The sequence below is a fragment of the Patiria miniata genome, unplaced genomic scaffold, assembly GCF_015706575.1.
Source record: "Patiria miniata isolate m_02_andy unplaced genomic scaffold, ASM1570657v1 HiC_scaffold_1, whole genome shotgun sequence".
NCBI lineage: Eukaryota > Metazoa > Echinodermata > Asteroidea > Valvatida > Asterinidae > Patiria > Patiria miniata.
The window spans coordinates 31,685,373-31,709,920 of NW_024037047.1; the positions used below are offsets into that span (position 1 = coordinate 31,685,373).

At 41.1% G+C, this 24,548-nt stretch overlaps 1 protein-coding gene across 1 annotated transcript in view; it reads right to left on the reverse strand.

Annotated features, from left to right (window-relative positions):
- Positions 1-24,548, reverse strand: part of LOC119732840 (mucin-5AC-like) — a 38,360-nt gene that overhangs the window by 11,675 nt on the left and 2,137 nt on the right. Inside the window, exons 2-3 of the mRNA XM_038206446.1 lie at positions 5,821-6,681; positions 1,837-3,117 (exon numbers count right to left, since the gene is read on the reverse strand). Of these exons, the coding sequence (XP_038062374.1) occupies positions 1,837-3,117; positions 5,821-6,681 (2,142 nt within the window). The remainder of the gene's footprint in view (positions 1-1,836; positions 3,118-5,820; positions 6,682-24,548) is intronic.

Here is a 24,548-nt window from a genome sequence, read left to right on the forward strand (position 1 = left end):
CCAACAAACTGAAATAAGAGGGAAAAGATGCAAGGAGGTAATTTAGAGACTCTTAATAATTCTTGAGAAAGAAGTGTAAACCATATATTTGATTCATTTTATAGATAATTCTGCGATTAGTTTTGACATTCTGTAGCTCAAAATAAAATTGAGTGTGATTTTCGTATATGTTTAACCATTGAATCTAGGAATTTGGATTAAGTGATGATATATGTACGATGCTTTTATAATTCATGTAATATTTTGTGAACTTAAGGACATTTACTTTGTTGATACATTCACAGTTTTCACGAAGCCACTGCGGATTATTTCACAAGCCAGTGCGAATCATTTCATGGAATCAAGACTTGAAAAACATATCATCATTTTCATGGAATAAATGCGAAAAAGAACTTTGTTGTTATAATCAACGGCTTCTGTAGAGACCCTTGCTTACTCGTTATTAGTCACCGACCTTTGACCTAGATGTGACCTGTGACCGCCTGCGAAACCCCTAGTAGTAGCACTTCGAACACCTAAAACACTGCACCTCGAAATTGATTTAGTGCTGCCGCTACAGTGACGTAACCCGACACTTGATGACGTCACGATCACGAATTTCTTTTAGGACCATCTGTGAGTAGTGGTTTAAATATTTATTAAGTCTGGAATTGATTGGATTTTAAAAAGTGCCAAAGTGGACTGGTGGAAGAAACGTGTGCTAAACCTATGGAGAACAAGTCTGAAACAAAAGATGTTTCGGATATTTGAAATACTCTTTGCACGTGATGAACAATCAGTGACGTCACTAAAATGTCATCTATAACAGCACATTATCAGTACATGTCAAATTACAACCGATCATATAGGTCTGTAAATATACGCCTATAAAGAACAAAATTCTCCTATAAGGGACATCACATGACATTTTATGATGACTTCACTTGAATTTCAATCTATAACATATCTCGGCATTAATACCTATCAAGTTACAATCGAATCAGACCTATGGATCTGTAGATTCATATAATTTCTTTTAGGATCATCTGTGGGTGGTGTTCTACGTATGAACCAAGTCTGAAATCGATCGGAATTTAAAAAAAAGTGACAAAGTGGACTGGTGGAAGAAACGTGTACAATACCTATGGAGAACAAGTCTGAAAAAGGAGAAGGGAAAAAAGTCTTAACGAAAACAAGACCTGTTTCGGTGATTACGCCAAAAGAGCTAAAAAGAAAAAAGAAAAAAAATCTTAACGAAAACAAGAGCTGTTTCGGTGTGTACACCGAAACAGCTAAACAAAATCTTAACGAAAACCAGAGCTTTTTTGGTGTACACCGAAACAGCTTAACAAATTTTTAACGAAAACAAGAGCTGTGTCTGTGTGTCACCGAAACAGCTAAAAACAAGTCCTAACGAAAATAAGGGCTGTTTCAGTGTGTACATCGAAACAGCTAAAAAAAATATTAACGAAAACAACAGCTGTTTCGATGTGTACACCGAAACAGCTAACTACAATTAACTTGGTACCATTTGTTCAAGTGACAAGAAAGTGACAAGAAAGTGACAGAAACAACCGGAAACCTTTGTAACTTTGAACTTTCAAGTAATATTGAAATACTACAATTTGTTTACATTGGTCATGGGTTACATCTCAGCGTTTGTTTGTTGGGGTGTGTGTTTGTTTGTTTGTTTGTTTGTTTGTTGGGGTGTTGGGGTGTTTGTTTGTTTGTTTGTGTTCTTACATTGCATCTCATACCTATAACGTTAAAATTAACAAAGAACTCATGACTTCATTCAAGTAATCTGACAATCAATCAATAACTTAGGAAAACAAAAGGCATGAATTGTACTTTTACCGCCGGTGCGTGGTGTCAGAGTTGTCCCCGTCGGTGGCGCAGTTGTCCCTGTGGGTGGCGCAGTTGTCCCTGTGGGTGGCGCAGTTGTCCCTGTGGGTGGCGCAGTTGTCCCTGTGGGTGTCACAGTTGTCTCTATGGGTGTCGCAGTTGTCTCTGTGGGTGATGCAGTTGTCCGTGATGTATCTGAGCCTATGATTGATGTGTCTGGGCCTGTGGTTGGTGGGCCTGTAGTTGATGTGCCTGGGCCTGTGGTTGATGGACCTGTGGTTGATGGGCCAATAGTTGATATGCCTGGGCCTATGGTTGATGTGCCTGGGACTGTGGTTGATGGGCCTATAGTTGATGTACCTGGGCCTGTGGTTGATGGGCCTATGGCTGATGTGCCCGGGCCTGTGTTTGATGTGCCTGTGGCTGATGTGCCTGGGACTGTGGTTGGTGGGCCTGTGGTTGATGGGTCTATAGTTGATGTGCCTGGGCCTGAGGTTGATGGGCCCGTGGTTGATGGGCCTATGGTTGATGTGCCTGGGACTGTGGTTGATGGGCCTATAGTTGATGTGCCCGGGCCTGTAGTTGATAGGCCTTTGGTTGATGGGCCTGGGACAGCGGTTGATGGTTCTGTGGTTGGTGGGAATATAATTGATGTGCCTGGGACTGTGGTTGATGGGCCCGTGGTTGATGTGCCTATGGCTGATGTGCCCGGGCCTGTGGTGGTTTGGCCTGTGGTTGATGAGACTATAGTTGATGTGGCTGGGCCTTTGGTTGATGGGCCTATGGCTGATGTGCCCGGGCCTGTGGTGGTTTGGCCTGTGGTTGATGGGCCTATAGTTGATATGCCTGGGCCTTTGGTTGATGGGCCTATGGCTGATGTGCCCGGGCCTGTGGTTGTTTGGCCTGTGGTTGATGGGCCTATAGTTGATGTGCCTGGGACTGTGGTTGATGGGCCTGTGGTTGATGGGTCTACAGTTGATGTGCCTGGGCCTGTAGTTGATGGGCCCGTGGTTGATGGGCCCATAATTGATGTGCCTGGGCCCGTGGTAGATGGGCCTAAAGTTGATGTGCCTGAGCCTGTGGTTGACGGGCCTGTGGTTGATAGGCCTATGGTTGATGTGCCTGGGCCTGTGATTGATGGGCCTGTGGTTAATCGGCCTATAGTTGAAGTGCCCGGGCCTGTGGTTGATGGGCCTGGGCCTGTGGTAGATGGGCCGTTTGTTGATGTGCCTAGGCCTATGGTTGATGGGCCTATGGCTGCAGTGCCCCGGCCTGTGGTTGATGTGACTGGGCCTGTGGTTGATGTAAGCATTGTTTAAAGACATAAATGGCCGACAATGTGTCCTAACTTTTAGTAAACAAGTAATCTTTATGTGGCCCAAACCAATATGCAATATGAAATTGGATCACTACATGTGTTGACATATCGTCACCGACACCACGAAGTAACACTCATGTACATACCGGTAAAAACTAGCAATTGGAGAAAACGGCATCTAAAGTTGAACGCCTTCTAAAACAACACTTTGCTTCAAAACGACAGAGTTTTTTTCAGTTGGGTTTCTCGTTGTGGACACTTGATGAATTGAATTAAATAAATCTGCTGTTTTTCACCCGTTTGTGTATTAAATAAACAAGAAATAAGAAAAAAAGATGAGTTTTAGTTCGTGTAACCAAAAAGGCTGCGAAACTGTAAATTTTCGTTTTCACGAAGTAACACTCTTCAATGTATACAACACGAGGAAAGTGAACCTTCAGGTCAGCGCGCGCGCGCTCATACAACTTATTACAAGAAGAGTGTTACTTCGAGAAAACGACAATTGTCACTTTTGCGCAAAAGTTGCCATGGATACTTAGCGTAATTAGTAAAGTAAAGCTCTTGAAGCTTTGAAACTTCGAACAATGGTAGGCCTTGATGAATAATGTTTGAAAATCCAAAAAACTGAAAATCCAAAAAAAATATGGTTTAACACGGTAGAGTGTTACTTCGTGGTGTCGGTGACGATATGTGCTCTGTGCACAGAAACAGAGAGTTTGGGGTGACCTAGACTGGTTCCTGACCCATCCATTGCGTATTTTGAAGGTATCCAAAGTTATTGCAGGCAGGGATTAGTCTCGCGACGGAGACCATTGCAAGTTGAATTCGAACGTATTCACGCACCGCCGACGCCCGACGCTCACGCGAAGACGCGGTGGCTGTAACTTTCGCACATTCAGGAAGTCGTGCGTACTTCGGGCGCGAACAAGTACAGTACAGTATGAGCACGCATACTTGACTTCGTAAAATTGACTTGAGACTTGACTTGACTTGAAAAAAATATGACTTGGGACTTGACTTGACTGGAATAAATTTGACTTGCTGACATTAACACATTTCTTAAAGTTACAAAAAAAAACACAAACCGTGCGTTCGTGCGCACCAGCATAGTCGGTTGAAAAGAATGCAGATATACATAGCGAATTAGCAACCAGCATCCTAAGCATGCCACACGTCATTTACATGACTAGCATTATGCGTGTGTTATGGCCAACGTATACTCGACCTCGTGCATGCGAGGTAAGTTTGTGCCGTGGCGTAGTGAGTGCCATCCGTTGTTATAGAGCGGTCATTCAATAGAGACTATAGGCTACACGTACACATTGAGTAGTTTACCGTGCACTCTAAAAACACATTAGCCAGACTTGACTAGAAACCAGTCAAATTTGACTTGCCATTTAGCGTCAGTTGGGCGCAACTGAAAATCAGTCAATCTGACTAGATTTTTCCAGTCTGTATTAAAAATTAATTATGCAAATAACTAAAATTGGAAAAAGGCTACTACCCCTTATCCGCCATAAAGCAACAAGAATTCACATCATGCATTAAATGAAAACGTTCGGAAGGACATTTTGTCAGACGTCCTTCAAACATTCAACATGATTGAACAAGTTTGAAAATATCAAATCAAAATGCGTTTGTAGACTTTTTAGATAAAAAATAAGGTGTTGGAGAGAAGATATTTCAAAAGTATTTTTTTTTTTTTAATCTCCTTACATGATGCACACTTTTATATACCCCATTCCCATCTCTACTCCTGCTCCGACGTCAAACATATAAACTGGTTCCCTTACGCAGTATGTGCATCCAATATTTGACTCGAGACTTGACTTGACTCGAAAAAAATTGACTTGGGACTTGACTTGACCTTTGAAAAATTGACTCGAGACTTGAGTTGACTTTGAAAACAATTGACTTGAGACGTGACTTGAATTGCTAAAATTTGACTTGGGACTTGACTTGGCTTGGAAAAAAATGACTTGGTAACAACTCTGAAAAACGCGCCCTCTTTTGTTGCGGCACGGATCCCATTGCTACCCTGTCAGATACGATAGTTGATACACTTCTGAATTGCAAACAGGGGCATGGCAGGCGATCACCAAGGAGAAATAATGGAAAGTCTGAAAAGTTGGAATGCGCTGGAACGTTCAACTGGAGAACATCGCCTGTTCCAATTAGGAGTATGCATTGTTCCCACATTGTTCCGCCCGGTGACATTGGTCCAAGCGTGTGCACGCTTACTAGGAAACGGCCTGTTTCAGTTGGCAACACGCTGGAAACACAACACTTTCCAAAAAGGAACGTTCCAAACAGGCATGCAACTGGGAAGTTACTAAAAAGAGGCGAACCAAATGAAATGTATTTTGTTGGTTTGGCAATAAGCGTTTTATTCGCGCCATGGATGATGCGAATTCAATGTTGGGTTTTGCCCTTCACCGACAGACTTTATAAACACTGTACACCCAGTGTTGCCCCCGAGTGATTGTGGGGAAAAAAATTCTTCATTACGGTATCCGCTGCTATATGATTCTAACAAGCCAGCCGACCCCAGCAAGCTCGGTGATCGAGTGGTAAGACATCAGCGCTAGTTAGCAGAAGGTACGTGCTTACAGCCAGACAGATGGCGAGATATCTCTATCATCTCTCCTCTTACATTTCCAAATTGGAATTGGCATTACCTTCAGTTGTTGATACTGTTGGCTCAGACGTACTTCCACAGTAACACCAAATGGGCGTTGCTGACTCACGGACTCCAGTTAATGACTTTAGGACTTTAGCGGCTGGCTGTGGGACTTCAGCGGCTGACGCTGTGGCTTCAGCGGCTGATGATGTGACTTCGGCGGCTGTAGTTGTGGCTTCAGCGGCTGTAGTTGGGGCTTCAGCGGCTGTAGTTGGGGCTTCAGGGACTGTAGTTGTGGCTTCAGGGGCTGTAGTTGTGGCTATAGCGGCTGTAGTTGTGGCTTCAGCGACTGTAGTGGTGGCTTCAGCGACTGTATTGGTGGCTTCAGCGACTGTAGTTGTAGCTTCAGCGGCTGATGCTGTGCTTTCAGCGGCTGAAGTTGTGGCTTCAGCGGCTGAAGTTGTGGCTTCAGCGGCTGAAGTTGTGGCTTCAGCGGCTGAAGTTGTGGCTTCAGCGGCTGAAGTTGTGGCTTCAGCGGCTGATGCTGTGTTTTCAGCGGCTGAAGTTGTGGCTTCAGCGGCTGTAGTTGTGGCTTCAGCGACTGTAGTTGTGGCTTCGGCGGGTGATGCTGTGCTTTCAGCGGCTGAAGTTGTGGCTTCAGCGGCTGTAGTTGTGGCTTCAGCGACTGTTGTTGTGACTCCAGTGGTTGACTCTGTGCTTCCAGCGGTTGACGCTGTGACTTCAGCGGTTGACTCTGTTTCTTCAGAGGTTGTCTTTAAGACTTCATTGGTTGACTCTTGGACTCCTGTTGTGTAATCTGATGTTTCTGGGGTGTTTGGTATCTGTGTGGTTGAGAATTCTGTGGTTCCATCACACAAGCACCAAGTAATAGATGGCTTCGTGGTGTAAGACGGTGGATCTGTGGGATCGGGATAAGGAATATATGTATTACAGCTCTTATGGATTGGACAAGCTTGACTAAACTAAACTGAAAAAAAAAACCCCAGAAACTAGCATTGTTCCTACAATCACTCTCTCTCTCCATATCAACAACTTTTTTTTAAAATCAGAAATGGTGAGCTATGTGTTACTGCGGCAGAGAGGCGATTGGCACCAAGTAGGAGCACTCGCTTACATTCAAGCAAGATTCAAGCATTTCTACTCAAGAACCGAGATATATGTCAAAACTCATTTTTCCAAAAACAATCGTCGACTGGAATGTTCTGCCCCCCCCCCCCCGCTGTCAACGAACATCAAGTCCCACGTCTTCAACAGCAAGTTTCAAGTGAAGTCCCACGTCTTCAACAGAAAGTCTCGAGTCAAGTCCCACGTCTTCAACAGCAAGTTTTAAGTGAAGTCCCAGGTCTTCAACAGCAAGTCTCAAGTCTCGTCTCAAGTCTTCAAAAGCAAGTATCAAGTCAAGTTCCAACTAGTCTTCAACATCAAGTGTCAAGTCAGGTCCCAAGTCTTCAACAGCGAGTATCAAGTCAAGTCCCACGTCTTCAACAGCATGTGTCAAGTTAAGTCCCAAGTTTTCAAGGTAAATGTTAAGTCAAGTCCCAAGTCCTCAACAGCAAGTATCAAGTGGATCCCAAGTCTTCAACAACAAGTACCAAGTCAAGTCCCAAGTCTACAACAGCAAGTATCATGTCAATCCCAAGTGTTCAACAGCAAGTCTCAAGTCAAATCCTAAGACTTTAACAGCAAGTATCAAGTCAAGTCCCAAATCTTCAACAAAAAGTACCAAGTAAAGTTCAAAGTCTAGAACAGCAAGTATCATGGCAAGTCGCAAGTCTATAACAGCAAGTCCGAGGTTTCGTCAAGTCCTAGACTTCTTGACGTATTTTTAGTAGCCGAATCCCAAATGAAAGGTTTGCAGTGACTCTCAGCTTAAATTTCGTTATTTTAATAATCACAACACAAATGTACAGCACACTCAATCACTCTGGTGTCATACCACAAAACCTCAAGAAGAAATCACTGTTTTGTTTTGTCATTGTTTGTTGTTAAATGAGGACCCGTGAATGACCAATTAGGTACGTACCATGGACATTTCCACGTGGTTATTGGCTCTAGGGGTGCAGCCAGTAAATCGGTTCATTCATCGGTTCATCACGATTTATTTGAGCATATTGTGTACAAAATAAGGGTGGAAGCCGTGCACAGGACCGTGAGCTTGTATTTCTGTGAAATTTGGATGAAATTGGGCCTTAAAAGCGCTCTTTTTTGCAATTGAGTGTAGGCACCGTTTTTCAAAATGGTGATGGGCTTCAGGACTGTTTTACGGGTTGATCATCTTCGGTTTGAAAAGAAAATGAAATATGATGAAATAAGCTATAATTTGATGTGTTTCTCGAACACCTTGGAGAGCTATGAGTATTTTTCCTGAATTTCTGAAGTGGGGGCATTCAGCATTGAGGTCTACGGCAGTTTGGGTACTAGTCTCCACCCCTAGCGGTCAAGCTTCATCGGCGGGTAGAAGGCGCTATAGATAAGATGGTGCGGGTGTACTTAATCGATAGAACAATATCGAAAATACTCGAAACAAGGCTACACCGGAAGAGAAAACTTTTAGTTTTTTAAATAAAGAGAGGGTCTCCTCTTTTATCGAGATATCACAACGCCTACTTACCTATTTTCATATTCAACTCACAAACGTTGATTCGAAAAATATGAGCAAAAACGCCATATCCCCAAAAAGAAAAAAGAAAAGAAAAGAAAACGTCCAAACGGGTAAGGGACAAAGAAAGTGCAAACACATCAGTCTCGGTCTCTGCCGCAGTGGTAAGATTCTCTCTTTTTTTGGAAACAATATTGTTGGTATGTGAGGGGGTGAAACTTATAGAAACGAGTTCAATGGATAACCCAGATACGCCCAGAGAGAACTTTTTGCCGTGTTTCTGAGCCTATCTCACGCATTATTTGGAATATCATGGTATAGATTACCGAATTTACAGGCTTGGACAAGCGAGGCATTACGGTAGACTGGGAATCGTTGAGCATGCGCACCGATAGCAGGGGCGGGGTGGATGGATTGGTGGGGTTTGGAAGAATTAGGGGGATAGAAATTATTAGCAGCGTCGTATAAGAGTTTACAAGCAAGACGGAAACGTTCAATGCCAACAGTTGATTTAAAATGCCATGGTCCAATGGTTACGGTGTTTGACTCATTTACGATGGTGGACATAGCCTATGCTAAGAATTACAATTTATTTTATAATGTTAATTATTCTCGGAAATGCAAATCAGGCCTGGTGCAAATGAAGTTGAACGTAAGGTGGGTGTCTTGTGAAAAGCAAATATTCATTAGACAATATCGGGCGTTTTATAATCACTAAGGGAGGATCGGAGGATATCAGGAGGATACATTTCATATGAATATTCAGCGTACATGTAATAATCTAAAATGAAAATTCATATCATAAACACGGGGTGCAATGTGATCTTCTATATTGTTAAGAAACAGCTTTTTTGATGACTCTTAATAATAGGCATACGTTGAGCGGCCGCGTTTCGCGCATAACCAAAGTTTCGGAATCACGTTTCAGCCCGGTTCATACTCGGCGCGAAAGCGAAAGCGAACGCGAATTTGTGACGTCGTGGCAAGTATTCGCGCTGCAAATTCGTAAAAGTTGAACATATTTCAACTCGGGCGAATTTCGCAGCGAATGCTTCGTGACGTCAAGTTCGCTTTGCATTCGCATTCGCATGAAGTATGAAGCGGCTAATGCCCTTAACGGAGCACAAAGGCCACGCACTATTGCCTCGTGGAGTTCGGTCACCTACTATTTTGGCGTCGTAAATCCTGTAAAATTGTTTGTGCTGATGTGACAGATGAATGAATGCGATCTTTTGTGATATACAACGGAAGCTATTTTGGTTACCGCCGGGGGCAGGAAGCTCACTAAAACTCGCTAGTTATTTGTTAAAATTTCAATCGAGTTCAAAGTTTATTCCGGTAGCACCCAAAAGCATTATGCTCGCATAATGCATTGTCCAATGGGAAATATGTGGGAAATCCCCTAGTAAGCGGGGCCTGAAAATTCTGTAAAAAATGAAATTGGCATAGAATCAACTAATTTATCTGAACAGTTTACGCCCCGTGTATTCGACATGGAAATACCACGTTATGTTACATATTGGACCGAAAACGTTCAACCTAGTTGATTGAATTATGAACTGAAAACGAATGCGAAGAACGTAAAGGGCAATAAATAACAAAAGTCGAATTAAAACTGTCCATCTGACGCAAGCAGCTAGCTATATTGCACCATCGATTACCTTAGGTTTGTCACAGACACAAGCATTTTGTGAGCTATTTGAACTATTTTCTGATACTGTATATTTTTTGATACTGTACTGCGCAGTGGGCCGATTGGTCATTGCATGTTTGTTCCCCACGCTTTTTTATGGGAAGGTTGGATGGGGGCTTGCCCTTGCTTCCACGCTGCACTTAAATCAGATTGGCTTGATCGTCCTTGCTTGTAACAAAGGGTGATTATTGTAAAGACATAACTATGTCATAATCAATGATTATTTAATTCAACTTTTAAGCCTGTGGCAAAGTCAAAAAAAAAAACATTGGACAGATTCAGATAAATGGTTCTATGTTCTGAAGTATAGTAAGCAGCCAGGAGGTTCAGGGTTCGAGTCCCACACGACTCAGTGATTTTGTCGAAGTCTTGCAAAGCAATTAGTTAATGCCTGATATACTTTGTCACGACGCAATGTTATGTTTACTCGGCGAAAATGATAAATTTCGAGCTGAAATAATAAATGGAATTTTAAGTTCTTTAAATTATTCTCAAATTGCACACAGATGAGAGCATCGTAGGTTCCAACGTTTTCGTGAGGGTGGGGGATCTCCGGACTCCCTACCAAGGCGTACTTTCGACACCATTCACTCAACCCCCTCTGATAGCTAAATCCGCCCCCTGAAAACGCTGAACTGACCGACCATAAGCACAAATCTAATGTACCAGACCATCTGTCAAACTGTCCCGCTTGATACAGAGTCAGTCTCCTGACAAACCGAGAGATAAAACCTCCAACTCTAAAATTCCCTCTTTTTAATCTCCAGCAACAATATTTTAAAAAAATTCAATACCAGCTAAGGCCAAAAAAAAAGTCTCCGGTTTTCTCGTATGGAGCTTGCCCCAAAATTGTTGCGATGACGCGGCTTTTTTTTTTTTTTTTTTGGTGACTTTTTTTCTTAAAATGTCGGCTGACCCGCGTGCAAACCAGAAACCTGAGGCTTTTTTAAGCCTAATACAGCTCGCGGTGTAACCCAGAAACGCCCAAATATATCAAATAGTCTTTCACTACACCGTGACCAGTTTCTAAAACTTAGATCCGGGATTATATTTAGATTGACACAACAAAGTATGAATGCCATAAGACTGCCCTGGAAACGAAATACTTCAGTTGGTCTATTCAAATGTATAATTGGAAATTTGTCCAGGGGTCAGGTTCTGCACGCCGTCTCGTTCTGGAAATTCGTTCCTACGCATTCACTCAAACCCCCCTGTTTCATGAAAATGCTATACATGTAGTATTTATTTATCATACAAAACTGACCGAACATATTTAAGCACAAAGGTAGTGTACCAGATCTTCTGTCAAAAAGTCCCGTTTGATACGGAGTCAGTCTCTTGACAAACCGAGAGATAAGTTCTCCAACTGTCAGAGAAAAATTGCGTTCAACATTCCAATGAAAAGACATTAGTTGATTGAGTTTTGATTTGTTTAAATTTCTTTTGGTAATGAAACGGAAGGAACTAGTAAAAGACAATGAAGAAATAAGGAACTTTCATTTGTACAGGTGGGAGGAACAAATATACAAGGCAAATCCGCGGGATCAGGTAGGAGCTGACAACCCACGCTCGGCTTGGTGGGGAATGTAACTTGAGTCACAAGGGCTGAAAGGGAAGAAAAGTACCATGCACGGGGCCCAGCTATCAAACTTCCTTTCTAAAAAAGGACTTAAACAATGTCGGGCAATAAAATACAAGTACAAGCGTTCTTAGAGAGGTTCTCCTATTTAAAAAAAAAAAATAATTGAGAATGAAAAATTCAGGTAGACATAGAGTTTAGGGTCCGCTGTCAGCGTTGTCCCAGCAACACGAACACTTAGATGACGTATTCATCTGTATGGGTGAGCTTGTCTTACATACGCAGTGTGGACTTCCGAACAAAAGACGTCCACATAATGTAGGTAGCAGCGACGAAGTGTGGACTTGCCCACGTCCACACATTGTTTCCCCATTTCTGGAAAACAGGTTTAGAGGCATTTTTGGGTTAGGTTTATATGTAGCAGAATGAAGAGAAACACTAAAGGGAATCATTGAAAACAAATTGGGTTGTAAGAGTTTTCACAGTTTGAGAAAAATGAGTTTTTTCCACTGGTGTTCCTTAACTACACGAAAAGAAAGGAAAGTCCACACTAGGTATGTGAAACAAGTCTGGGTGTGTTTGTACCAGTAGTCCGTGTGTATTGTTTGTGTTCGTAAGTATATCACTAATAAATAATGCATGTGTCTTATCAATATTCATGTTGCCATGGTCTCATCTTTTGTTTCTTATGACGTTCTTGGCATTCTTTAAAAACCCTGCCTGTCATGCGACCCGCAGCCAGCGCGTTTTAAAAAAAAGATAGGCCAGAAAAAAACGCCGATCGCGATCAAACTCATTAAGTGTAGCATTTTGCTGACTGCAAATTAGCAAAATATCGCCGTAGACCAGGTCTTGAAATCTGCGATGAACTCCAAGAGTCAAACTGGACTTTGATCTGCCATCAGACCGTAAGTTTGAGGTTTTGATTTCTTTTAAATAAACATGCTTTTGATTGTGTTTTAGATGGCAGTAATATGTCTTGAGCGTTACTTGATATCAGGCGTTTATGTAAATACCCTAGAGACATCATGTTTCTGAAGGATGAACTGAGAATATATTTTGTAGATTAATTCTCTGTTTTATATCTGGCTTAAATTGAGCGTTTATTGCCTTTTATTGGAGTCCTTTAAATATGGCTCTATGATTATTTGGCGATCATTTAATAGTTTGATCAATTTGGATATAACTATTTACAATGTAAGGGTGTACGCATGTACTTTTTAAATCCGCCATTACAAATTTTGCTGATGGCAAACTGGCTTAGGCCAACAAAAAAAATCTCCGGTTTCTGGTGTGGAGCTTGCCCAAAAAGTGGTGCGGCGACGCAGCTTTTTTTTTTTACCTGATTTTTTGCTTCAAATGTCGGCTGATGACTGCAAATGGTGCACGACTAAACTTAGTGCAATTATATGGGAGTCCAGAGAGCTTATTTTCGACCATAACCCAATCGAAAAACACGTTAAAATTGTGCAGCAGCAGGATTCCAGTCAAACCAGTGAGTTTGGCGGTTTTGAGACATCATCTTTCATTGAAAAAAAAACGTTTTCATTTTGCCGACGCGCATGGCTACGGCGACGCGCGCGCATACCAGAAACCGGAGACTTTTTTTTGGCCTTAGCTAGAAGCCGTTATTCCAAAGAGACCGTCTGTTACAACTGATAATGTAGTAACCAACGGATAACGTATCACCAACCGATAATGTATCACAAATTGACCGATATTGTATCACTAACCGATAATGTAGCACAAATTGACTGATAGTGCATTAAAATTTGTATCCGATACTGTATCACGTGTCGACGGATAATGTAACTACAAAATAACTGTATCCGATAATGTATCACCTCGGAACGGATACTGTATCAACCAATAAAGTATCAAAAATCAACCGATTAAGTATCAGTATGGGGAAAAGGTGTACACAAATGTTTGTTTCATGTCCTATATATCCCGCCCCACGTTTTGACCGGGGAGGGGGTCTGGGCTATCGAATCACCCGTCCCCCAATTTCGTCTTTAGAGAAAAAAGGCAGATTTTGAGGTATTTTTCAAACTTTCCAACCGCCGAAATAGTACTGAGAAAGAGAGAAAAAGTACAAAAAGCTTGAAATCCGCTGATACATTTGTATTATGAACAGCGCCCCCAGTGTCATGTGGTCTCCAGCAAGCCACCCCCCCCCTCCCCTCTTTTTGAATTTCACGGCCGGATTTTTTTTTTTTTTTTAGCTATCCCCCATGCCCCAGTCCCCGGCACAGATTTACGCCACTGTTGCAAGGGCGGACCCAGGAATTTTCGCAGGGGCAGGGGGTTTCATCAGCAAAAAAATTTGAAAATGTACACACGTTAATTTTTTTTTCTCCGGACACTTGGCCTCCGTAAAATCAAAAACTGGGGGTACCATATTTCAATAGGGGGCGCTGTTCAAATTCGACGATTATTTACACTGTTTTACAGAATGGTGTACAAATACCCCTATCTAAGCTGCCTCCGTCCGTATTTTGAACAGGCGGACATTATACCTGTATGTTTTTTTGGGGGAGGGTGTTACAGCTGGGGGGAGGGGGTTTGACCCCTAACCCCCCCCCCCTCCCGGATCCGTGCCTGTGTTGGCCTCAAGGGTGAGGCAGGCTCGTGACGTTTGGACTGCAAACTGTCAGTGGGTGGACAAATAACAAATGACGTCACATGCCAACGGTGCCCCCCCCCCTTAAAACAAAAGCCGGGGCATTTGTACGGTACAGTAATATAGTGAACATGATTGTAGGATTTTATCAGCGCTCCCCGTTGAAAATATGCCACGATACGGAGCCCATACGGAGGCCAAGTGTCCGGAGAAAAAAACTTGTCCACATTAATTTCGGCGCGGATGTGCGAGTGCGGTTAACCCCCCCCCCCCCCCCCACACACACACACACCCCCGACATCAAAAGCTGGGTGCACCACTAGCCTAGGCCCACTTGGAAGTAGAGCGTCTCCAAACCAGAGCAACTCCCTCCCAAATTCAAAAAAAAAGTTCTTAATGATAAACTTTCCCGAGTGGGGACTCATCATAGCAAAGGCACTTATTATAGTCAGGTGGCTTAGACCCAATATTTGACAAGATCGTGACCAACTGGTCCAAAGCACCAAACTTAGCAAATATGTTGTTATAGCCTTAAAGAAGATATTTTGAAGGGGTGACACCAGAAATTCTTTTGGGAAGGGTGCCTAATTTGCATAAATCTTTAATCCCTAATGTGTAATACATAATCAGTGGTGTAGCAAGGAATTTTTCATTGGGGGGGGGGGGGGGGGGGCTGGAACATATCATGGGGGGGGGGGCGTCATGTAGATCAATGATATTTTTTTTAGAAACTCAAAATCTCAGTGGGGGGCGACTGGGGGGCGACAAGGTTTCATGGGGAGGGCAGTCGCCCCCACGCCCCCCCCCCCCCGGCTACGCCACTGTACATAACGAAGTTGATCCACCCTCATCTGTGCAAGTTGGCACATACAGATATTTTGTTTTCACTTTGTTTCCTCGTATGTGTTGACATAATTCAATGATGATGATGCCACTTTAAGGTTGAGGGGAGGCATGTGACATGTATCGATAATACTTAAAAAAAAAAAAAAAACAGCAAAGATGGGAGTTACATGACATACGGAATTAGTCACATGACAGGAACGGAATTTAAGAGGAAACATCAAACACATCCAAATTTATTTCCGTTTATTGTACCCATGCACTTGGTCCTTTCTACAGTTTAGTTTTCTCATACAAAGCCAGCCGCAAAGAGGTCAGTAATGACACAAACAGAATTTAAGGGGAAACATCAAACACATCAAAACTCATTTCCGTTTATTTAACTCACACTTGGTCCTTTCTACAGTTTGTTTTCTCATTCAAAACAAGCCGCAAAGAGGTCAGTAATGACACAAACAGAATTTAAGGGGAAGCATCCAAACACATCAAAACTCATTTCCGTTTATTTAACTCACACTTGGTCCTTTCTACAGTTTGTTTTCTCATTCAAAACAAGCCGCAAAGAGGTCAGTAATGACACAAACAGAATTTAAGGGGAAGCATCAAACACATCAAAACTTATTTCCGTTTATATTACCCACACTTGGTCCTCTCCAAATGTCTTTTTTCCACTCATAATTATCTGTGATAAAGTACCGTACATCGAAATGTCTCGTATATTACCAATATCGTTTGTTAAAGGCATATATCATTTGCATTTATCCGAAAAGTAAATACCGACTAATTATCGACAAGCTTACTAAGTCTTGGATTATAGACTAGTACCGTACACCCCGTGAAATTTATTGTAGGTGAACCTCAACGATCAGTTAATATTAACTGACTTTTGAAAAAAGAGTGCTATTGACGAAATCGTGTGTCGCGATCATGTGTATTGTTTTTGTTTTCTCGAAAAGTGTACTATCCACTGAGCTGAAACTTCAACAGAATTTGAGTGGTGTTACCCGTTTTATTATTGGAAACAACCAAGATGCATGAAAAGCAAATGACCCTATAGGCTTTTTATAAGTCCATGCACACCCTGCCTATGGGGAAGAAAGATTCGAGCGTAGAAACCAGAGTCCGAACAAGCAACCTTGCTGAGGAGGGTGAGCGGGGCAAAAAAAAACAGGCGCCCCATATGTCCAAACTCGAGAGGATAACTTAAATCTCCTTTACCTTACCCCTTCTGCTTCACCTCACGGTTCATCCCTGCCACAGCCGGTGCAGCATGAATTTAGGTTTTATGAAATACGGACTCATTGGTGATATTGCGCATGCTCATGCATGGATAATTAGGGGGGGGGGACCGGTCACGTGAGAGGGTTTAACCAATAAAAGGGAAAAAGAGTCCGATTTTAATACAAGTCCGATTTTCATATGACACCGGGTTAAACTTCTGATGTATACTCGTCCGCCCTCTACGTCATTAGCGGTGCAAATAGGTTGAAAATACCAAAAGCGAGTATGTAGGCCTACATCATCATTTAGCGGTCGCAACCGGGATCTCGTTCACAACGCCTCGCCACAGTTTGCTTTATTTATTCGCATGCATGCACATGTGCTGCAGGAGTCTACGTGTGCGTTGTTGATTTGATTTTCTCAATACATGCACATGTTTTTTGATAAAACCGAAATCCAAGGGAATAACGACCCCCATCAGTTGAAACGATATTTGCGCAGTGTTCATCGTGGGGCACAACGTTTGTCGATTTGTGCTGCCGCGGTTTGCGTCGGTTAATGAGAAGCGGTCACAATTGGTTTATATAATTATTTAACGTTGTAATGGCATATAGTTGTCTCTAGGCTCGGTACTTCCCTGGCACTGCATTTACATTGCTAGCACATGTACCCGGTTCAAAATAGCTTGGGACCATTTTTTTTGTTATTATAAATTGATAAACAATATCAAAACTTTACAAATTTAGTAAATTATTATTAGCTTTATGCCATCTATGATTAAAATCATTTACGCCCGGTATACTAATACTACGTGAGTATAAACGCAAATATGTTTTACGATTTATGAATGTATGTATTGTCTTCTACCTCGCTTTCTTCTTGGAGAACCAAGACAATGCTGTCACCAAAGTATGCACAGTTTCTAATAATGTGCGCTTCCATGTGATGATTGACCTATCCGAGGACCGATTTCTCTTCTAAACTTACACAATTATATTCAAATATTGGATCGAGCGAGCACAGATTATACACCGTCTGGGACTCTCCAAAGCATGTGTCAAAGTGTGCGTCTGTGTTTTCGACTTTCCTGCCTTTTCTTTTCCCCTCATGATAGTCAGGTGGCTTAGACCCAATTTTTGATAAGATCGTGACCAACTGGTCCAAAGCACCAAACTTTGCAAATATGTTGTTATAGCCTTAGAGAAGATATTTTGAAGGGGTGACCCTGAGATTCTTTTGGGAAGAGTGCCTAATTTGCTTAATCCCTACCGTGTATTACATTTATTCCCACATTTGAGTACTTTATTATTTTTTTTAAGTATATTTTGGGGATTCTACTTACACATCCTTACTTCAATAACATGTTCTAAAATATTTAAGATAATTATGAGGACATAGTAACGATTCAAAATGGCTACTATTACATTCTAAAGTTGCGCTCATTAACCTTGTCTCCAGATATAATCAAGTAGTCTTGCCAAATAGTATTGATGAGCTTCAAATTCACCAAGTTGCTAACTGGCACAGTTACTCGATTTAGACTTCATGGAAAATCATGTGGACAACAACATTGGGCTATTTAGCTCAGAACACAAAAACGGGGAGCTTGATCAAGTCCTCCACGTCAGGCTTCAAGTAATTTTAGCCAATTTACGGACACCTCATTTCTCCCCTTTTTGTTTTTGTGGGCTAAATATCAAGATGATATAATTTTCACATGATTTCCCATTTATTTTTGTTAGGATAACTGGGTCATTAAGTAACTTTGTGAATTTGAAGTTCATCAATACTGAGGTTTGGCAAACTACTTGATAATATCCGAGGGAAAAGGAAATGGATCTTTATTATGTCCTCATAATCTTCAAGTCTCCGATATCCTCCGAAAATGTTATTTAAGTAAGGATATGTAAGTAAATTCCCAAAATATACTTTTCAAAAATAAAAAAAAATCTACCCAAATATGGGAATAGATATATTACACGACAGGGATTAACGCTTTATGCAAGTTAGGCACTCTACCCAAAAGAATTTCAGGTGTCACCTCTTCTAAATATCTTCTCTGGGGCTATAAGAATCTATCTGCCAAGTTTGGTGCTTTGGACTAGTCGGCCACGATTCCAACCGTATGCAACCTGACTATTAGACTTTAATTAATTTGCAATATTTTCACCTTTTCCAAATATACTGATACATTATCGGTTGATTTTTGATACATTATCGGTTGATACAGTATCCGTTCCGAGGTGATACATTATCGGATACAGTTATTTTGTAGTTACATTATCCGTCGACACGTCCTATCGGTCAATTTTTGCTACATTATCGGTTAGTGATACAATATCGGTCAATTTGTGATACATTATCGGTTGGTGATACGTTATCCGTTGGTTACTACATTATCAGTTGTAACACCGTCGCTTGAGGCAGACAGGCCCTGCGACAGGCTGACAACAGCTACCTAGCGTCACCGCCGCCAAGCTGGTGAGCGTGACGCCCGGTTTTATTTCACATCACCTGCCTGCCTACAGCAGAGGCTCCGTCGAGGTGGCTGCGCACCGTCAAGCCAGTGGTCCAAGTGCGAGAGAGTATTTCACCCATGCACATGCCAACGCAACTTAAACCGTAAAGTACGGTGGGCCCTAAATATTAAATAACTATTGCCGACTTAGGTTTAATATAATACTAGTAAAGTTCATTTAATTAGGTGATGTAACTATTTGCTCTTGTTTGCTTCAATAACTTTCTTCTAAGCGTAAATTAAACTTTTATTTTAATTATTTTGGTTAATTTAAATCGATTTGGTTCATTATAAGTTCTATACTCCAAGCTCTTAACTTTTCTGCATTTAATTGATTGATCAATTTTTTTTAACCTAAGGTTAGTTTCATACCCATCACTGGTATTTCAGGTATTTCACAGGCTCCTAGACCTTGATCGACATTAATTATTGGGTCACTATCGCCTCATTCTGTAAATAATATTCGTAAGGATTTGTACATAATATTTGTAAAGATTATTCGTCGCCTGTAAATTTACAGTTTGTGCATATTAACTTATTTGTAAATATACAGAACGTCTGAGAGGATTATTCTTGGTGTTTGCACGAAGTTGTGGGTGGGAAAACCAGTCCCGAAAATTCCACTGCCCTAATTTCTGGGGGCATTTGTGACAGCCGCTCAGGCTCCCATCAGAGCAATGTATAGGGTCTATGGTTTAGGTATGTACTTGATTTAGGGTTTGTACATACCAATTTATTTCGCTGTACATGTATATCACTATGTAAAAAGATTTTTACTGATTCCAACGGGATTCCTTAAATCCTGAAATCAGGAAAATTCCTGACAAGTATCATCTCTGCTGCATATAAGCTCTCAATCAAATCAAATCAATTCGACATTTATTTTCACATTGACATCCTCGGTAACAATTCAGACAACATAAAGGAAAAAGGTGAAGCACTGCTTTTGTACCTTCCCCTGGGACAGGACAAAACTTAAACAACTAACTACACACGGACTAAGACAGGACAATAGGTTTAAGAGTGAGACCCGGTACAATATGTAAAATAATGACTAAGCAAAGCAGAGAAGAAAATGTTTTTTTTAAGTTAAGTATAAGTATTGATGATCGATTTTTTTTCCATTTTTTTGGCAAATGAAACCACAGTAGTACATGTACACTCTTTTAAACCAATGTTGAGTTCATTCCAGTATATGACACCACGTTGAAATGGACTGTTTCTAAAAAAGGAAGTTCTATTTTTTTTCTCACAAACAGATCACCTTTCGATGAACTACGTGTTTCATATGAATGAACAGAAGAAGTAAATGAGAATAGATGATTAAAAATGTGAGGGAGCATGTTGTGAGTATATTTAAACATAAGTATACCCAGTCGGTGGTGGTAGAGATCATTCAGTTTCAGAATATAAAGTTGCAGGTCAAACGTTTACCATCTTACTGCATTATATTTTTAGTTGAGCCCCTTCCATTGGACTTCAATGGAATATCAGATTTGATTTAAGTCCAACACGAATGAGCCGCTTTGATTTTGACATTTAAAATAGTTGAGCTGTCTTAACGTTGATGAAGTAGATTTAAAATTATCCTTTGATTGGGGAAATGGAACTCTTCACAGAAAGTGGTGAGATGTGGCTCTGAAAAAATGCAGTTTAGCTGTTGATTTTCTTCATTAAAAAATGGGAAGAGTTACAGGGAGAATAGTTACAAACACTGAGAGTATAGTGTGACTCAAGTAAATCAAAACAGTTTGGAATATTTTTCCAGACTTGGACTATTTCTGGTGGGTGTGTGTTCGAGCGGGAGAGTACGTCCGAGTGAGCGAGATTGAGCGAGTCCGAGGGAGATCATGTGCTGCCGCACTGGTCGATGGATCGGGCCGGCAACTCCCCTGTAGGTAGGACGCACCCTAACTCGCACATGTTCCCACGATTGGTATTTTTTCTGGGTGGGGTAACACTTCGAGTAAAAACTGCTTGTTGACTTTTTTTTGTCTCTGAAACAAAACTGATCTAATATAAAAAGGTTCCGAAAGTCTCGGGGAAAAGTCTCGATTACTTCGGTGCATTCTACCATGGTGCACGCTGAAGTGAAAAGTGTTTTATCAAAAAAAAGTTGTTCTCGACACGCTCTTATTTTACCAGCCAAATGCTGCATTTGGATTCAGACGGAGCCAATATGGTACCCTATGATTAAGTCTAAATGCGGCTGGGTTATGAGAGCCCGTCTTTACATGAAGAAGATCTATTCATAGCAAAAACACATACTGTTCAATTAATTCATAAACAGAATTAGTTTGGAAATGGATTAAAACTGCACTCATTAGGCTGCCGCTCTTATATATAACAAGCTGGTTTACCCGATCATAGATCGGGTAGGGCATAGTGTTGGGGATGAAAATGTGGGGAGTTAAATGTAAATGGGGGATATAGTTGGGGAGACATGCAGTTAAAGAATAGCAATTTCTGTGGTGTGATCTGAGGCAATTTGTGATAACTAAAACCAATTTGAGCAAAAGATCATCTGTGAAAGTTTTGAGTTTTGAGTAATTGAATCAGCTACATGTAATCTGAGCAATAGAATCATTATTGTAGGCTACAATATTTTTATTCGGGGAAGAAAAAGTATGGGGGGGGGGAGACCAAACAATGTCCCCCCTCAAAATGCGTGTGTGTGTGGGGGGGGGGGGGGGTGTCCCCTGTCCCCCGTGGATTTACGCACATGATAATTATGTACCATGGCAACTGTCTGTAAATGTTGCCGTTGGTCTGTTAAATTGGCTTTTTGTGAGGCAGTCGCATTTGGAAAACGTAGTGAAAAGGTTACTGTAGTACACAGGCGAAGGCTGGTTGTACAGTTTGACAATAAATCATAATGCAATAAAACGTGAAGGTGTCATTTAAAATGAAAATGTTGAGTGTTACCAAAAAATTACAAACGATCTGAATCATGGAGGAAGGTCATAATTAAGTTTCAGTATTGGACTCTTCAACAAACGTAAACTTGAACTTCTTACAATTTGCGAGACCGTCTGCGATTCAACTTTTATTCAAGTTGGTTCAACCATCTATATATAAGAGCAAGTTTTACTTGGCCTCCGAGAAATGTTTGCTTCTGAAAGGATCCGAGACCGCGGCTTCACGTCCGTGGAAAAATGTGGGTGTCTTCTTCCGGGTCGGACACTTTTTCGTCGATTTTTTTGTGACTTCGTTTTAAGATCGCGATATTTGAAGCAATTAATGCATCGATCCTTCGTTGACCCCAAACAGGCCCCCGAAATTATAACGCGACACTGAATCATACGTGGCGGGCAGCGAACTCACAACGCTCAGCCTTGGTGGTGGATAGATATTTCGTATTCGGCTAATAATTCCACCTAGTTGTGCAGAACTGTCAAAACCTAATTTCCAAAACCTAACCGACAAGAAACTTTAATTGCGTTTGAAATCCATTAACTTGGACCCGTTTGGTACTCCACAGAGCAGTTAAGTTCAGCGAATTTGAAACGATACGTTGTAACTAATAAAAGTCGAAAATGATTTTGAATATCACAAAAAAATGCACAACTTCATATAAAGTTTAAACTAAAAAGAGCCTTAACACATGGATTATCAAGTTACATAATTTATGGCAAGATGGATATTCGTGATGGTGAGCAGTGGAACTTTTCTGTACGACACCAAACGCATGTTGATATGACCACTATTCGCAAGTTTTGAACGAAGTGTTTCATTCATTTGAAACTTTTCTTAAATGTTGGCAATTTTCTTTGCATGTTTTACTATCGGTACGACGAAAAATGTTAAAGACGCAATTTTTCGAGTTTCACCTCGACAATTTTTTGTAATGGCTTGCTTTTAGAATTATAAAAGTAATTCACGTTTGAAATAGACATCGAACGGAAAAAAAATCCACAGACATTTTAGTTATTTAATTATTTCTTCGCAAAATTCTAGTTTTGGCTGTCAGAAGCTTTCGCTCTCTAGATATGCCCAAAACGAAAGCCCTTTTTTTCAGAGGGTGGCAGACGCCTAAAATCAGAATATTTTTTTGTCAATAAAGCAGAACATACAAATTAAAAATTCGTTTGGAGGAAAGACAAATCCATGTTTAAGAGCATGCACGGGTTGTAACTTTCAAGCTATATACCTGGCACCGCAAAGACGTGTTGGACAACACACAGAACCACGACGGCCGCACAGACCACAAGCACCGTGTCCCGGCTCAGATACATTGTACCAGCTCCTTGAACAGCAAGTGCTGGTCTTCACGGTGAGTTTCGAAAACCCCACTTCTCACGAGTTGAAATTTTGATCAAGAACTTCAATTTTTAGTTGTGGCCTTCGGAATCGACGGCTTCCAAATGCCTCGCACTCCCGGATCTGTGTTCTTATTAGGGCGAGAGTTCTCTACATCCATGGACGCGTTGATTGGTCCTTTGCCCAATCACCTACTATGAAATACTGCCGTTGTAGTCCGGTCAATTTAGACCCAGACCAAATTGCAATAGAAACCATTCAAGCATTAAACGAATTTACATAAATACACAAACAACATGTTAAAAATCTAATTGTTTCCATGAAGTGGAAGGGTGTTTTTCAAGCATTTTTTCAGATAAATATTTGTGACATTTTGTCCTCGAACAATTCGTCTAGTGACTTGATGCGATTTACATACATATTAGCTAGTGTTTAGGGATCCATGACCACATGCGAGTTCAGCTGACGACTGTGTCAAATAGTATTTTTTTTTACAGGACACTACGATTTTCCGCCGAAACTTTGCGCAATAAGTCCACAGACGAGATACAATTATTTGGGAAAAGGGCCAGGGATGTCTAAAACATTATTTTGATTATACACAGGTGGAAAACGGTTGGACAGTGCATACATGGACCGTTTTTAAAGTAAAGCGACAATCCTTAATTAAATATTATTAATTGAGCGCCTGAAAATGATGTGTTGGATTTGGTTAAGAAAAGTAAGGATTACTGGGCTCAGGTTGTGAAGCTTACAGTGCATTTTGTAAGTACATGAAAATATAGAACAAAACCTTTCAAAATACTTGGATCACAAAGAAAAAAAAGTTAATGGGCGAGGTTGATGAGAAACAGATGTAGTTCTGTACATGAACTTTCCATTTTTTCATAAGTACGGTACAGTAACTTTAAACAACTAAATTGAGAAGATCATGATTGAGGTACTAACATTGATTGAGACATCTGCTTGTACAGTCAACAGTGAAATGAACTACTCCAGAAAAGCATACTTGAGTCCCGACAAAACGATTCTTTGGATGTAACAGACCTCGCGTTGCTGTTACTAAATGATCTCATTGGCACCCCCCCCCCCCCCCGCCATCCAAGGCTTTGATCTGGGGAACTTGCATTATTTGTAGACGCTCCCTAAATATATTAAATAAGTATTGCCGATTTAGAGTAGGTTTAATATAATACAAGTAAAGTTCATTTAATTAGGTGATTTAACTTTTTGCTCTTGTTTGCTTCATTAACTGTTCTTCTAAGCGTAGGTTAAACTTCTATTTAGTTATTTTCGTTACTTTAAATAGATTTGGTTGATTATAAGTTCTATACTCCAAGCTCATAACTTTTCTGCATTTAATTGATTGATCATTTTTTTTAACCTAAGGTTAGTTTCATACCCATCGCTGGTATTTCAGGTATTTCAC